At 43.7% G+C, this 15,449-nt stretch overlaps 1 protein-coding gene across 1 annotated transcript in view; it reads left to right on the top strand.

Annotated features, from left to right (window-relative positions):
* Positions 1-6,232: 6,232 nt before the first annotated feature.
* The window catches only part of pmepa1 (prostate transmembrane protein, androgen induced 1), a 43,079-nt gene continuing 33,862 nt past the window's right edge, over positions 6,233-15,449 (top strand). The window contains exon 1 of the mRNA XM_079509947.1: positions 6,233-6,975. Coding sequence (XP_079366073.1) covers positions 6,855-6,975 — 121 coding nt within the window. The 5' untranslated portion in view covers positions 6,233-6,854. The remainder of the gene's footprint in view (positions 6,976-15,449) is intronic.

Raw genomic sequence — 15,449 nt, 5'->3', positions numbered from 1 at the left:
CGGCTTACGCCTTTTATTGGTTTTTTGAAGGGACAGACAGTAGGCTGACAGGAAACGGGAGAGAGATGGGGGAAGACATGCAGTAAAGGCCGTGTCGGGCTCGGGAGTCGAACCCGCGGCACACTGCGACTGGATTACCAGTCGGGTGCCCAGACGGTTACGCCACCGCCTGGGCTGCAGCATCACTCCTGATCTTCCGCCGTAGTTTGAAAACCCACCTTTTCAGACTCCACCATGGCCCATAGCACTTACCCTACCCCCTTAGACAGCACTTTTTAGACTTAGATAGCATTTGAAACAGACTTATAGCATGTCATGTAGACAGCACAATAACAGTACAGCATAGTATAATATATATGTATAGCTTATATGTATAGTGTCATTATATATAGATATGTTCTAGTTACGTTCTTAGCTTACGCATGTTTCTTGAAAAATGCTGTTTATATATATGATGTATTCCCATGCTTTTTGTTCTTGCTTAATGTAAGTCGCTCTGGATTAAGAGCGTCTGCTAAATGCCTAAATTGTAAATTGTAAATTGTAATTGTATGTGTGTCTAAAAAGGTCTAACTGACCTGACCTGAGTCTGACCTGATAATCTCTTTGATGTTTAATTAGAGCCGATTTAGTCCAGTCTTTGATGTATAAATGTGATGATGTCACTGTCTTTTAGTTCAGTTGGAGATATGCTGAAGGAAGCAACACAGTTTTTTGACCACGTGCACTTGACTGTAACTTTTTGTGTTTTCTAAATAAAATCTTTTTTTAAGAAAAGTAATTTTTGTCTTGTCATTAGCGTACAAATACTGTTTGAAGAAGAAGACAGAGTGCCGCTACAGTATCTTTGGGGCTGTTTTGAGTTGGCATAGCTATTTTCATGAATATAGAGGGTATGCCGTATGCGCATGCATAAAGTGAATGGAAAATGGAGTGGCAACGTGAGTGGCAAAGTGAGTTTAACGTAGTTTAACGTTTTAACGTTTAATGCAATCAGATAGGACTTTTCTGTTTGGATGTATGGGCATGCAAATCTGTATTGCTGATCTTAGGGTGCGTTCGGAAATGCGCCCTGAACGCACTGGTGTGCTCTCTTGTCGTTCGTTTATTCAGTGCACTCGGTGCGTTGTCGTCGAATATCCAGCGGGTGTGCCGAGTGCCGAGTGCCCGCACTGAGCGACCCTACCCTGAAGCTGGGGTTGTCCAGTGTGAATGCGTCACAGCTGTGGTCGTTCGTAAATAAGGCACACTGAACGCACTCTGTGACGTCACCGCCCACCACACTCAACAAACTGACCACATTCCCGGTGCGCACTTCCGAACGCACCCATAGTTTTCACCACAGCCAGAGCCATAGAGTAAGACAGAGTGGGGTGCATATACGTTCACTGCATGGGGCCAGGCTGTTCTACATAGACTTCTATTGAAAAGGGTCAACCGGATGTTTACGGAATGCATTTGAGTCTATGGGCTCGTACCTTAGAGTATAAGGCTCGTACGAGTACATTAACCACGTGACCAGGCTGTTTTCTGCCCCCTCAATATCGTAACTAATTTTTGTTTTTTAAATTATTGTTATTATTTTCACTGGACCATTCTCACAACGGGTGAGCGGGTGGACCAAAGGAGAAGTTTCCAGCTCCAATATTTTTTAGGAATATTTATAAAATAATACCCACATTTTCCACAGATTTTTCCCCCATGATATCTATTTTATTTTCATTTGTTTTAAGAAGAAGAAGAAGAAGAGTACCTCAAGTTGCTGTACTTCAATATATTTTGATGAGATATATTTTTATGGAATATATTACATTGGGTAAACACACACACACACACACACACACACACACACACACACACACACACACACACACACACACACACACACAGTCACACACACACACACACACACACACACACACACACACACACACACACACACACACACACACACACACACACACACACACACACACACACACACACACACACACACACACACACACACACACACACACACACAGGCAAAGAGAGACAGAGGCAGTGACCTCACCTACCATCCATCTCAGTGAGTCAGTGTGCAGGCAGACTTACACTGATGGTAAACTAATTCAGAGTCATAGATCCAGGTTACTACCACCCACCCACTGCTTGTGTGGTGTGTGTGTCACAACAAATAAAACATTAACAGACATGTCATATAAATGAGAAAAAATGGGAAAATATAGCAAAGAAAAAAAACAACAGAAGCATATCACAAAAAAGTAATAGGTAGTTACAAAAACTAAACCTCAGGAGAAAATATTGAATGGACCCAGGTTAATTAGGCAATTTAGGCAGACCATCAAATAAGAAAATATGGTTAAAATTTTCTTGAATTGGTGAGAAGACAACTCCAGTATATATAATGGTAGTTAATTCCATATTCTAATCTAGACCCTCTGTAGCCTATATTAAACTGACTGAGTTTGGGATTTACGGGCCTTTGGATGTCTGAGGAGACTTAAGCTACGTGTTGAGTATTAAGGACCTGAAAATTATACTAATACTGTATGTCCATTAGGCTATGATGACTTATACGTATATTATAATATATATTTTAATATACAATATCATTATCTGATATCGATAGTATATACTATTACTATCTATTTTCATTTTCTTTCTCTCCTCCCCCCCACCACTCATCTTTTTCACTTCCTGAAAACAACAACAAAGATGGAGCTTGCACAAAAACAAATTTCACCCGCTTCTGTAAACCTGCGATGTGACAATAAAGATGATTCCGATTCGGATTCTATTCAAATTGATTTGTTTCAACATATTCTTGTTGTGAGCAACTCGACAAATTCTAATCTCAAACGTATAGGCCTACTCAGGCAGTAAACGTGAAGGCCATTGTAGGCTTGTCAGCAGTCAAGATCAAAGTCCTGGATTCGGATTCCTGAAGTCTGAGAGAGTCACAGAATGAAACTAATAAGAGAGTTCGCAATCGCAAAGACAGGCTATGACTCAGTTTACCATCAGCACCTGTGCTGTATGGGGCTGAGAACAATACTGCACTGTCCACTACACAGTCCCACACACACACGCACACACGCACGCACACACACACACACACACACACACACACACACACACACACACACACACACACACACACACACACACACACACACACACACACACACACACACACACACACACACACACACACACACACACAAACACACACACACATATTACAGTTACACTCGGGCGAGCACGAATACAAGTAGGTACTCTTGCTCACTGTACAGTATGGTTTTTTAAATTCTATTTTCGTGATCTTATCCTTTTTTTGGCTATTATTCTTATCTGCTGTGAATTGTATTGTCTGTCTGTCTGTCTGTCTGTCTGTCTGTCTGTCTGTCTGTCTGTCTGTCTGTCTGTCTGTCTGTCTGTCTGTCTGTCTGTCTGCCTGCCTGCCTGCCTGTCTGTCTGTCTGGCTGGCTGGCTGGCTGGCTGGCTGGCTGGCTGTCTATTGTGCTAATGCTATATAACCAGCAGGGGGCAGGAGAGTCGCTGGGGTTTACACAGCTCAATTGGTTGGTTTTCAGTGTGTGTCACAGTGTGTGTGTGTGTGTGTGTGTGTGTGTGTGTGTGTGTGTGTGTGTGTGTGTGTGTGTGTGTGTGTGTGTGTGTGTGTGTGTGTGTGTGCGCGTGTGCGCGTGTGTCTGTGTGTGTGTGTGTGTGTGTGTGTGTGTGTGTGTGTGCGCGTGTGTGTGTCTGTGCACGCCCATGTGTGTGTGTGTGCGCGCGCTCTCTCGTGCGTGCGCGTGTGTGCGCGTGTGTGCGTCACATGCATGGAGTGAATAAGACCTGCTTCAAAGCTCTGTCTCTGGGCCCGCACACAGTGGAAGAAGTACTCAGATATTTTTACTTAAGTAAAAGTAATTTCCGCAATGCAGAAATAGTCTACTGTTACTGTAAGTAAAAGGCCAGAAGGCATGAATCTCAAAAATGTACTTGGAGTAAAAGTACAAACGTAGGCTATTGCCATCAACATATACTTACAGTAGGCTACCAAGTAAAAGAATCATAATAAAATTGGTCCTTACTGTTTTTGTCTCTGCACATATGTCCTCTGAATCTTGAGATGGTTGTAGCGGTCATGAGCACTTTAATGACTTGCTCAGGGACACTGACACATTGTTTCTGGAAGGAATCGAACCTGGGACCTTTGGCTTGAGTGTTTTCAATACCTCATACTGATACAATATATCTCAGTCAGATATTGTAGCCTACTTTTTACTCTTTAGTTTACGCTGGGGGTTTATGAATAAATCTATAAAGTATACAGCGTAAACTAAAGAGTAAAAAGTAGGCTACAATATCTGACTGAGATATATTGTAGCAGTATGAGGTATTGAAAAATTGAAACACTCAAGCCAAAGGTCCCAGGTTCGATTCCTTCGGGTGCAGTAGCTTACTTAGTTTAGACAGTTTTTGGTTTAGACTAGTCATTGGTTAGACCAGTCATTAGTCCTACAACTACAACCTATCTCAAACCCTCACCCTAAACCTAACCTCCCACGGGACAGCACACCTAAACCTAACCTTAACCCACAGAAGCCTGTATGAGTGAATGTGGCTACTTAGTTAGCCTACTTCCCACCAATGCCCAGTGCCTCACACAATGGGCAGACATCAGGGGTCACCAACATGTCCGTGGCAAAGACTTGGTCTTGTACGTGGCAAATTCTTGATTTTCTGTTTTACACACCATTATAATGTTTTTTTCTTTTTTAATCATAACACCCACTTACTGAATGTCAAGAATAAGTATGGCAATTATTTATTATGACACTATATGGCACATTATAGTCCACTAGTACCAGTGGTTCTCAAATGTTTTATTTGCAAGGACCCCTGTAACTCTGAGAGTTCACATGGAACCAAACGGACCCGGAACACTGATTCAGATTCAATGAGACAGTTATTCCAAAACAATGGTCCATCCATACTATTAAAATATATACATCATAAAATAAATAGGCTACCACTGTCATCATAACCATGATCCTCTGCTCTGACACGTCATATTGTTTCATTGTTTCTAACAACAAAATACGAAAAATAGCAGATCTATAGAACTGCTATTTTCACACGTAGCAAATGTAGGCTACGTATGTAGGCCCTACATGAAGTATAAAATGAGGAAGTGAAATTCAAAATCTAGCCTACTTCTGAGTAAATGTACGAAAGTATTGTCTTCAAAATGTTCTTGAAGTATAGCCTATACTCATTGTGCAGAATGACCCATTTCAAGGTTTCAAATGTATAATAATATTTTGATTGGAGTAGAACTTACAATATTTGGATCTGTGACAGTTGGCCCTACTTAAGTAAATGTAGGTTAAAGTTACTTAGTTACTTTCCCCACTGCTCATACCAGAACCTTGCTTACTTTTTTATTTTGTTTATCCAGCCTTGATGGAGTTTTTAATCTGACATATTGTCAGGTTTGCTAACAATATATGATAAAGTATTATCGCCCTCACTTGGATAACCTTGGGGCAACAACAAATGCCTGGGTATATCTCTATTCCTCCTAATCTTTTCCTTTTAAAACATGTCATAGATTTTATGAACTTCAATGAGGAAACTTAATTTTAAGGATTATGGTTAAGTAAATTTGGGGCCTGCCTAACCCAGATGAATGCCCTCTGCCAGGCGAGTGTGCTCTGTATAAAAAGTAGCTGGCAGACCTCATTAAAAAAGTTGGCACAGGGCTTTGGCTTATAACGTCCCCTGTCCCTCCATTGGTCCCTGGGACCTGTCAATCACCCGTCTGCCCAAGTCAGTTGTGGCACTGACGTCATGGTGTCTGGGTCTCTGGCCCCGCCCCCGGGTGTAAGCTCTCTCTATGTCTCGCTCCCAGACACTGATCTGGGGTCGGTTTGCTTTGACCGGTGTAAATAGGAAAGTTAACGGCCAAACCGTTCCCATGTCAGTGATGTGGCGAGAGGAGGAGGAGGAGGGGATGGGATGGGATGGGGGTTGAACTCCTGTTACCCAATTCCTGCGACTGACTGATCCGACGACTTGGACTTGAATGAGAGAGAGAGAGAGAGAGAGAGAGAGAGAGAGAGAGAGAGAGCGAGAGCGAGAGAGAGAGAGAGAGAGAGTCTCTCAGACAGACAGCGAGGGAGGGGGGGGGGAGGACTCAGAGGGAGAGAGAGACAGAGAGAGAGAGAGAGAGAGAGAGAGAGACTCAGACAGACGGGGGAGAGAGAGGGGGAGAAAGAGAGAGAGACGCCAGCCAGACGGCCGTCAGCAGTTCTTGACGGTTGAAAAGTATAGCTAGAGAGCAGAGCGTCTCGTTCTCCGTGTCGACGCGGAGGAACAGTTTCAACACAGGGGCACAAAACGGAACAATATCTGACTTTATAGCGATCCAAGACCCCCCCCCCCCCTCCCCTCCCAGGAAAACGGCCCTATCGGACCCGGGAGAGGCACCCCCAAAACGGACACACAACACCGACCCGGACCGGGGGGACCCCACCAACCGACCGACCGACATCACCAGACTTCTATAGTTCTAGACAGCCGCACCGAGAGAGAGAGAGAGAGAGAGAGACGTCTATAAAAACTGACGAAGTCGTCTTCTCGGCGTGATTTTTCTTTCTTCTCTTCTTTGACAAGAAAGCAAAACAGGACCAGAAAGGAACGGGAAAAAACCAAAACTATGAAATAAAAAAGCGGACTGGAAAAGACGAAGAGTTGACCATCAAGGGGAGGGAGACGGGCTGTATTTTCCTCCCTCCCTCGACGTGTTGTGTTTTTATTTTTAATTCCCCGTCATTTTTTAGATGTTCTTCAACTTGATGGGTGTTGTAAACGCGACCAGCAGCAGCTCATCCCCTCCGCAGACCAATGTCTCCTGCACTTGTAACTGCAAGCGCTCCACGTCTCTCCAAAGCATGGAGATCTGTAAGTTTATAACGTCCCCACTTCATCATTTATTCATCCTTTTATTTATTTATGCCTTGAATTCCTTCTAAAACTTTGTTGTAATGTGGATTTTCCCCTCCATGCATTTAAGTTGCGCACTACAAAGACACTGCTGAGATGTGATGAGAAAGTTCACCTCCTTCTTTTTAGGCTTCTACGCTTTATTTAACATTTTTATCCGACTGTTGTTGTGTTTGTCCACCGTTGGTCAGTGTTTACTGTTTGTTGTTTCGTGTTTTACAACTCAGAGAGTGTACAGATGGAACAAATGGACGCTTACGGGTCCGTTTGGTTCCATTTGTATTGACAGTAGGCCTAATACGACTGACAGGCGAGTCGATGTCAAATCTCTCCTTTCCTCCATTTAGGCCTATTACTTTTCGCACAAAAAAAAAAAAAACGGCTTTATAAGACGTCAAAACCCGCCCCGGAGCTCGCGTTGAGAGCGTGGAATGGATTCTAAAGTTATCGTTGGGTTGGAACTTGGAAGTGAGACGTTTGACGGTAGGCCTATATTTGTTTTAGAGGTGAAGTTTGTTGTCGTTCCGTCATTTTGGTTTGAAGCCAGACGTCTACCCGTCTGTCTGCCTGAGGCGTGTGCGTGCTCGCAGCGTGCACGCGCGTGCACCACGGGGGATCCCTGCTGTGTGTGGAGGATCCCTGCTGTGTGTGTGTGTGTGTGTGTGTGTGTGTGTGCATGCGTGCGTGCGTGCGTGTGTGTGTATGCGCGTGTGTGGGTGTCGTGAGCTGCTGTGAGTGATAAGGATATCAAATAGAAGTTATGGAACACAACACAACCACCCTAAAGACTATAGTGTAACGATATAACAGCGACATGCGGTTGACGATACGATAGATGGACAATATTGGTTCATTATGACGATACGATAGGCCTACAGTAACTATCTGAAACATGTTGATAGAGCAGGTTTTTTAAGGGAAACATATAGTTATGGATATAAAGTAAACACAGTGTTTCTCTGACAAATACATGCACCTTGACGATGAACACAGAGAATTCACACATTTATCGATAGGCCATGTGTAGCGATTTCAATTGTACATACATTTTGTTTTGATCGTATTGCACCACGTGTAAACATATGTTTCGCCAATAAAGCCCATTGAATTTAATTGTGTGGAGGTGGGGGGGGGGGGGGGGGGGGGTGGTAGTCTGCAGAGTCAGCGGTAGGTCGTGTTCGCGCTGACCGAAGTTCAAGCTACCAACCGCGGCTGTATAGGCAGCAGGCTGGTCACGCTGGTCTATATTAGCCTGGTTAATAAACCAGACCGAATCAGCCGTTGGCAAACAAAAGTTGCCTACCAGCGGATTACGGTCTGGCGAGGCTCAGTAGCACGCCTCTTTCCTACAACTGAGAACAGGTCGGACCAATCGGGACACGGTATGCAATATGGGCGGGCTTTGGTACAGTGACGTTCAATGCTTGAGACTTTTGACTGACAGTAGCTCTGACCAATTGCGTCAAAGAGAAAATGTTCCCCGGGAAATGAAATCCAAGTGGAGCCAGCCCAGACTGATATACCGCGACAGTGTTGTGTGATATTAGTCTGGCTTATTAGCCAGGCTAGGTCTATATGATTGACAACCTACAAATATTTATTATTATTATTATTATTATTATTATTATTATTATTATTATTATTATTATTATTATTATTATTATTATTATTATTATTATTATTATTATTATTATTATTAAGGAATTGGCAAGGAATTGGCAAGGAACAGAGAGACAGACAGGCAGGCAGATGGAAACACACACACACACACACACACACACACACACACACACACACACACACACACACACACACACACACACACACACACACACACACACACACACACACACACACACAGAGTTCCTTTCTGTTTCAGAAAATACATGATGTTTAGTCTGGTAGATACATAGAGATAAACTGATGAATGAGGGAGACGGGAGTGGCTGACGGAGAGAGAGAGAGAAAGTAGCCTATAGGGAGGGAGAAAATAAGGAATGTTCAAAGAGGGAGAGAGTCAGATAGACAGGGAAGGAGAGAGTCAGATAGACAGGGAAGGAGAGAGGCAGATAGACAGGGAAGGAGAGAGGCAGATAGACAGGGAAGGAGAGAGGCAGATAGACAGGGAAGAAGAGAGTCAGATAGACAGGGAAGGAGAGAGTCAGATAGACAGGGAAGGAGAGAGGCAGATAGACAGGGCCTTAGTCAGATAGACAGGGAAGAAGAGAGTCAGATAGACAGGGAAGCAGAGAGGCAGAGAGGTTGATGAGATGAAAGTTGATGATCAGTTTCTGCAATGATGTGGCCGATGTGTCCTGATTTTTAACCACTTTCAATCCGGTGTCCCACTGTCCCTATATTTTGGGCATATCATTAGGGCAACATAATTCAAAAGTTTTCCAAAGTTATAACAAAAAAATCACACCCGTGTGAAGTGAGGGGCGCTCTTATCATCATACATCATCTCATTCTGGCCCTCACTTTTCCGTCTTGTCCTCACTTTTTATCCTCAATACGTACTTTGCTCAGCCAATCAAATCAAAACACTAAAACATTTCTCCAGAAGACCTACGAGCTCACAACGTGCAACCTTTACACATTTTGTAAAAGGGTTTATGGCAATCTAAGCCTTTTCAAATTGATTAGCAAAGCACTATTTGACAAAATATCGGTCTAAAACAGCGGTCTTGTAGGCCTGTACAAAACCGGGATTGGCTTTGTACCCAAAAATCGGGTGGGCTGGGCTCTAGTAAAATCCTTTATGTTTTTCATTTAACTCTGAATGTGTTTATGCTGCTGTGTATACTGTATGCTTTCAGGTCACTATTCATCACATCCTCTGTCTCTATCACATGACATGTCTACCAGCCAATCAGCTGACTGAACACAAATACAACAGACTAGAAGGTAGGCCTATATGGAGTAGAACAGGGGTCCTTGAAGAGGTCCTTGAAATAGTAGTAGAATATAGAGTAGTCTACTCTATATTCTAGGTGGCAGGTCTATTTCATGATTTATAATCGCATTTCTTAGGCATTATAATGCAATTATAAGGCTTCATAATACATGCTATAAATGTTTGTTATTATTGTTTACAGTACTGGTCGTAATGCATTGTACACTCAGCGGAACAGCCCTCCTCGAGTATATCCAAAGGAGTTGCTCGCCAAAAATAGCCAATCTACAAGGATCATTCACAACACATTGTGAGCCTGTAGTGATAATCTATTTTTGGTAATCGACACCATTGGATTAATAAATGACTATGTCATATAGCCAGCCTACTGCATTGATGTGACATCTATTGTCATTTCGCTGTGATGTTTAGTTAGGCTATAGTTAGTTAGTTTAGTTATTTCCAATCTCAAATAAAGTTTAAAATGACAGGAAAGACTAGTAAGACTTGTAAGTGTAACATTTAAATATCTTTACACAGAGATTAAAACAAACAAAAAGCCAGAGCTGTACTTGCCATAAAGCCTTTTTGAAAGGCAAACAATGATTTTATGTTATTGAAAACCAAAGCCATGATAACCCAAAACGATGTTTGAACCGAACCATGAGCTACGAGAACGGTTAATGTACCAGACCTGAACTATTGTTAATTAATTATTTAGCTGTACTGTATTATTTGCGCTTTGAAAGGTAGCAACGGTTTTAAAAAAATGTTAAAACGGGTAATTATCGTGATAATTAATCGTGAAACCACGATCATTTCTTTCACTATAATCGTACCATCAAAATCTATAATCATCCCACCCCTATTATAGAGATATTTCTGGAGTTGTGAATGTACAATGCGAGGAGAGGATAACAAATGGATGAATAGTATAGGGAAACATTTTGAGGAGAGGAGAGAGGAAATGAGAGGAGGGGAGGGGAGGAGATGAGAGCAGAGCAGAACCAAGGAGATCAAAGGAGAAGTGAGGAGAGGAGGAGATAAAAGGAGCGCAGAGGCGAGGTACAGACCTCTCCTCTGTATTTGTGTGTCTGCTTATTTATATTTTGTCTGGAGAAGGGATTATAGAGAGAGGGAGAAAGACAGAGGGGGAGGGGGTGATGAAGAGAAATTAATAAGAGAGAGAGAGAGAGAGAGAGAGAGAGAGACTGTTGTACGAGCCAACTTAATTGTAAGAATAGAACAGAACACAGCTGATCTACATGCCATTTGGTGTAGAGGAATATGACAGTGGACATATAGAGCATATAGGGCTTAAATGGTTAATTATTGGTTTGGGACTCAAAGTCAAAGCGGCAGATAGAGTCAAGGTCCTGTGGTCTGTACCTATATAATGCTATTCCATGTGAGTCGGTGCTGCACCATATGAGTCAGTACTGGTATACTGCACCATATGAGCCAGTACTGGTATACTGCACCATATGAGTCAGTACTTCACCAGTACTGCACCATGTGAGTCAGTACTGCACCATATGAGTCAGTACTGCACCATGTGAGTCAGTACTGCACCATATGAGTCAGTACTGCACCATATGAAGCAGTACTGCACCATGTGAGTCAGTATGAGTCAGTACTGCACCATATGAGTCAGTATGAGTCAGTACTGCACCATATGAGGCAGGCAGTACTGCACCATATGAGGCAGTACTGCACCATATGAGTCAGTACTGCACCAGTACTGCACCATATGAGTCAGTACTGCACCAGTACTGCACCATGTGAGTCAGTACTGCACCATATGAGTCAGTACTGCACCAGTACTGCACCATATGAGTCAGTACTGCACCAGTACTGCACCATGTGAGTCAGTACTGCACCATATGAGTCAGTACTGGTATACTGCACCATATGAGTCAGTACTGGTATACTGCACCATATGAGTCAGTACTGCACCAGTACTGCACCATGTGAGTCAGTACTGCACCATATGAGTCAGTACTGCACCATGTGAGTCAGTACTGCACCATATGAGTCAGTACTGCACCATATGAAGCAGTACTGCACCATGTGAGTCAGTATGAGTCAGTACTGCACCATATGAGTCAGTATGAGTCAGTACTGCACCATATGAGGTAGGCAGTACTGCACCATATGAGGCAGTACTGCACCATATGAGTCAGTATGAGTCAGTACTGCACCATATGAGTCAGTACTGCACCAGTACTGCACCATGTGAGTCAGTACTGCACCATATGAGTCAGTACTGCACCAGTACTGCACCATATGAGTCAGTACTGCACCAGTACTGCACCATGTGAGTCAGTACTGCACCATATGAGTCAGTACTGGTATACTGCACCATATGAGTCAGTACTGGTATACTGCACCATATGAGTCAGTACTGCACCAGTACTGCACCATGTGAGTCAGTACTGCACCATATGAGTCAGTACTGCACCATGTGAGTCAGTACTGCACCATATGAGTCAGTACTGCACCATATGAAGCAGTACTGCACCATGTGAGTCAGTATGAGTCAGTACTGCACCATATGAGTCAGTATGAGTCAGTACTGCACCATATGAGGTAGGCAGTACTGCACCATATGAGGCAGTACTGCACCATATGAGTCAGTATGAGTCAGTACTGCACCATATGAGTCAGTATGAGTCAGTACTGCACCAGTACTGCACCATATGAGGTAGGCAGTACTGCACCATATGAGGCAGTACTGCACCATATGAGGTAGGCAGTACTGCACCATATGAGGCAGGCAGTACTGCACCATATGAGGCAGTACTGCACCATATGAGTCAGTACTGCACCAGTACTGCACCATATGAGTCAGTACTGCACCAGTACTGCACCATGTGAGTCAGTACTGCACCATATGAGTCAGTACTGCACCATGTGAGTCAGTACTGCACCATATGAGTCAGTACTGCACCATTTGAGTCAGTACTGCACCATATGAGTCAGTACTGCACCAGTACTGCACCATATGAGGCAGTACTGCACCAGTACTGCACCATGTGAGTCAGTACTGCACCATATGAGTCAGTACTGCACCATATGAGTCAGTACTGCACCAGTACTGCACCATATGAGTCAGTACTGCACCATATGAGTCAGTACTGCACCAGTACTGCACCATATGAGTCAGTACTGCACCAGTACTGCACCATGTGAGTCAGTACTGCACCATATGAGTCAGTACTGCACCATGTGAGTCAGTACTGCACCATATGAGTCAGTACTGCACCATTTGAGTCAGTACTGCACCATATGAGTCAGTACTGCACCAGTACTGCACCATATGAGGCAGTACTGCACCAGTACTGCACCATGTGAGTCAGTACTGCACCAGTACTGCACTATGCAAGTCAGTACTGCACCATGTGAGTCAGTACTGCACCAGTACAGCACCATATGAGTCAGTACTGCACCAGTACTGCACCATATGAGTCAGTACTGCATATGAGGCAGTACTGCACCATATGAGGCAGTACTGCACCAGTACTGTACCATGTGAGTCAGTACTGCACCATATGAAGCAGTACTGCACCATGTGAGTCAGTATGAGTCACTACTGCACCATATGAGTCAGTACTGCACCATATGAGTCAGTACTGCACCATATGAGGCAGAGGCAGTACTGCACCATATGAGGCAGTACTGCACCATATGAGTCAGTACTGCACCAGTACTGCACCATATGAGTCAGTACTGCACCATATGAGTCAGTACTGCACCATATGAGGCAGAGGCAGTACTGCACCATATGAGGCAGTACTGCGCCATGTGAGTCAGTACTGCACCATATGAGGCAGAGGCAGTACTGCACCATATGAGGCAGTACTGCGCCATGTGAGTCAGTACTGCACCATATGTGAGTCAGTACTGCACCATATGAGTCAGTACTGTCAGTACTGCACCATGTGATTCAGTATTGCATTACGTGAGTCAGTATTGCATTATGTGAGGCAGTATTGCATTATGTGAGTCAGTATTGCATTATCTGAGTCAGTACTGCAGTATGTTAGTCAGTATTGCATTATGTGAGTCAGTATTGCATTATGTGAGTCAGTATTGCATTATGTGAGTCAGTATTGCATTATGTGAGTCAGTATTGCATTATGTGAGTCAGTACTGCAATATGTTAGTCAGTATTGCATTATGTGAGTCAGTATTGCATTATGTGAATCGGTATTGCATTATGTGAGTCAGTATTGCATTATGTGAGTCAGTACTGCACCATGTGATTCAGTTCTGCACGATAGGTAATCATCGTTAGGCAGGTTTCAATTATTTGTATTTGGGGTTTTTTATTAACATGACTATATATAACAATGGCTTCCATCTATATAGCGTGCTGATTGTCCAGGAATAGAAAGCTTGCAGTTTCTATGAACCTGGACTCCCCTTCGAGACAGACAGAGTGTCATCTTATAATGGGCATTAGTGAGGACCAATTATGTGAAGTTAAGGTTGAGAGTGACAGTGGGTGAAGTGGGCCTTAATCTTCCATTAGCCTACATCAAACACATTTACCTTATCTAACATTCCTGTTTTCATTTCCCCTCTCTCTCTCTCTCTCTCTCTCTCTCTCTCTCTCTCTCCATTTGTTTCTTTCTTTATCCTCCCATCTTGTTTCGTGAGGCTGTAATTGTAGGGTTACTTACACACACACACACACACACACACACACACACACACACACACACACACACACACACACACACACACACACACACACACACACACACACACACACACACACACACACACACACACACACACACACACACACACACACACACACAGCTGGTGTCTGACTAATGGTGATGTCATGTACAGGGTCCGTTTCGTCTCTCAGAAGTGTGTGTGTGCGTGCGTGCGTGCGTGCGTGCGTGCGTGCGCGAGTGATGAAGTCATGGTTGTATTAGTTTATATATAATGATTTGCCACAACCAGCTTAGTTTCACTGTACATTTCTTACCAAACACACACACACACACACCACTCCCTCAGTCTGTTACCACGGGCAGCATATTGATATAGCTCGATACAGCTTGGTGTGTGGGGGAGGGGGGGGGGGGGGAGTATGGTATGGGGTCATTGTGGGGCTAGTTAATATTTAGTTATGTTTCAGAGAGAGAGAGAGAGAGAGAGAGAGAGAGAGAGAGAGAAAGAGAGAAGAGAGAGAGAGAAAAGTGGGAGATGAATGGATGGAGAGAGGGAGGACCATCCAACCACCTCTCTTTCCCCCTCCGTCTCTCTCGCTCTGTCCTACTCTCTCTCTCTCTCTCTCTCTCTCTCTCTCTCTCCCCCTCCTTCAGTGAATCATGGAAATTAAATGATAGTGTTTTCTGGTGGGGCTCCTAGACTTATTATGTAAACCTCACTGTCTGGATGTCTGAACACTGTGTGTGTGTGTGTGTGTGTGTGTGTGTGTGTGTGTGTGTGTGTGTGTGTGTGTGTGTGTGTGTGTGTGTGTGTGTGTGTGTGTGTGTGTGTGTGTGTGTGTGTGTGT

The sequence above is a fragment of the Electrona antarctica genome, assembly GCF_951216825.1.
Source record: "Electrona antarctica genome assembly, chromosome: 9".
Classification (NCBI taxonomy): Eukaryota; Metazoa; Chordata; class Actinopteri; order Myctophiformes; family Myctophidae; genus Electrona; species Electrona antarctica.
Note: the sequence above shows the minus strand (reverse complement) of the source record. Positions and strands in the feature narration are given on the sequence as shown.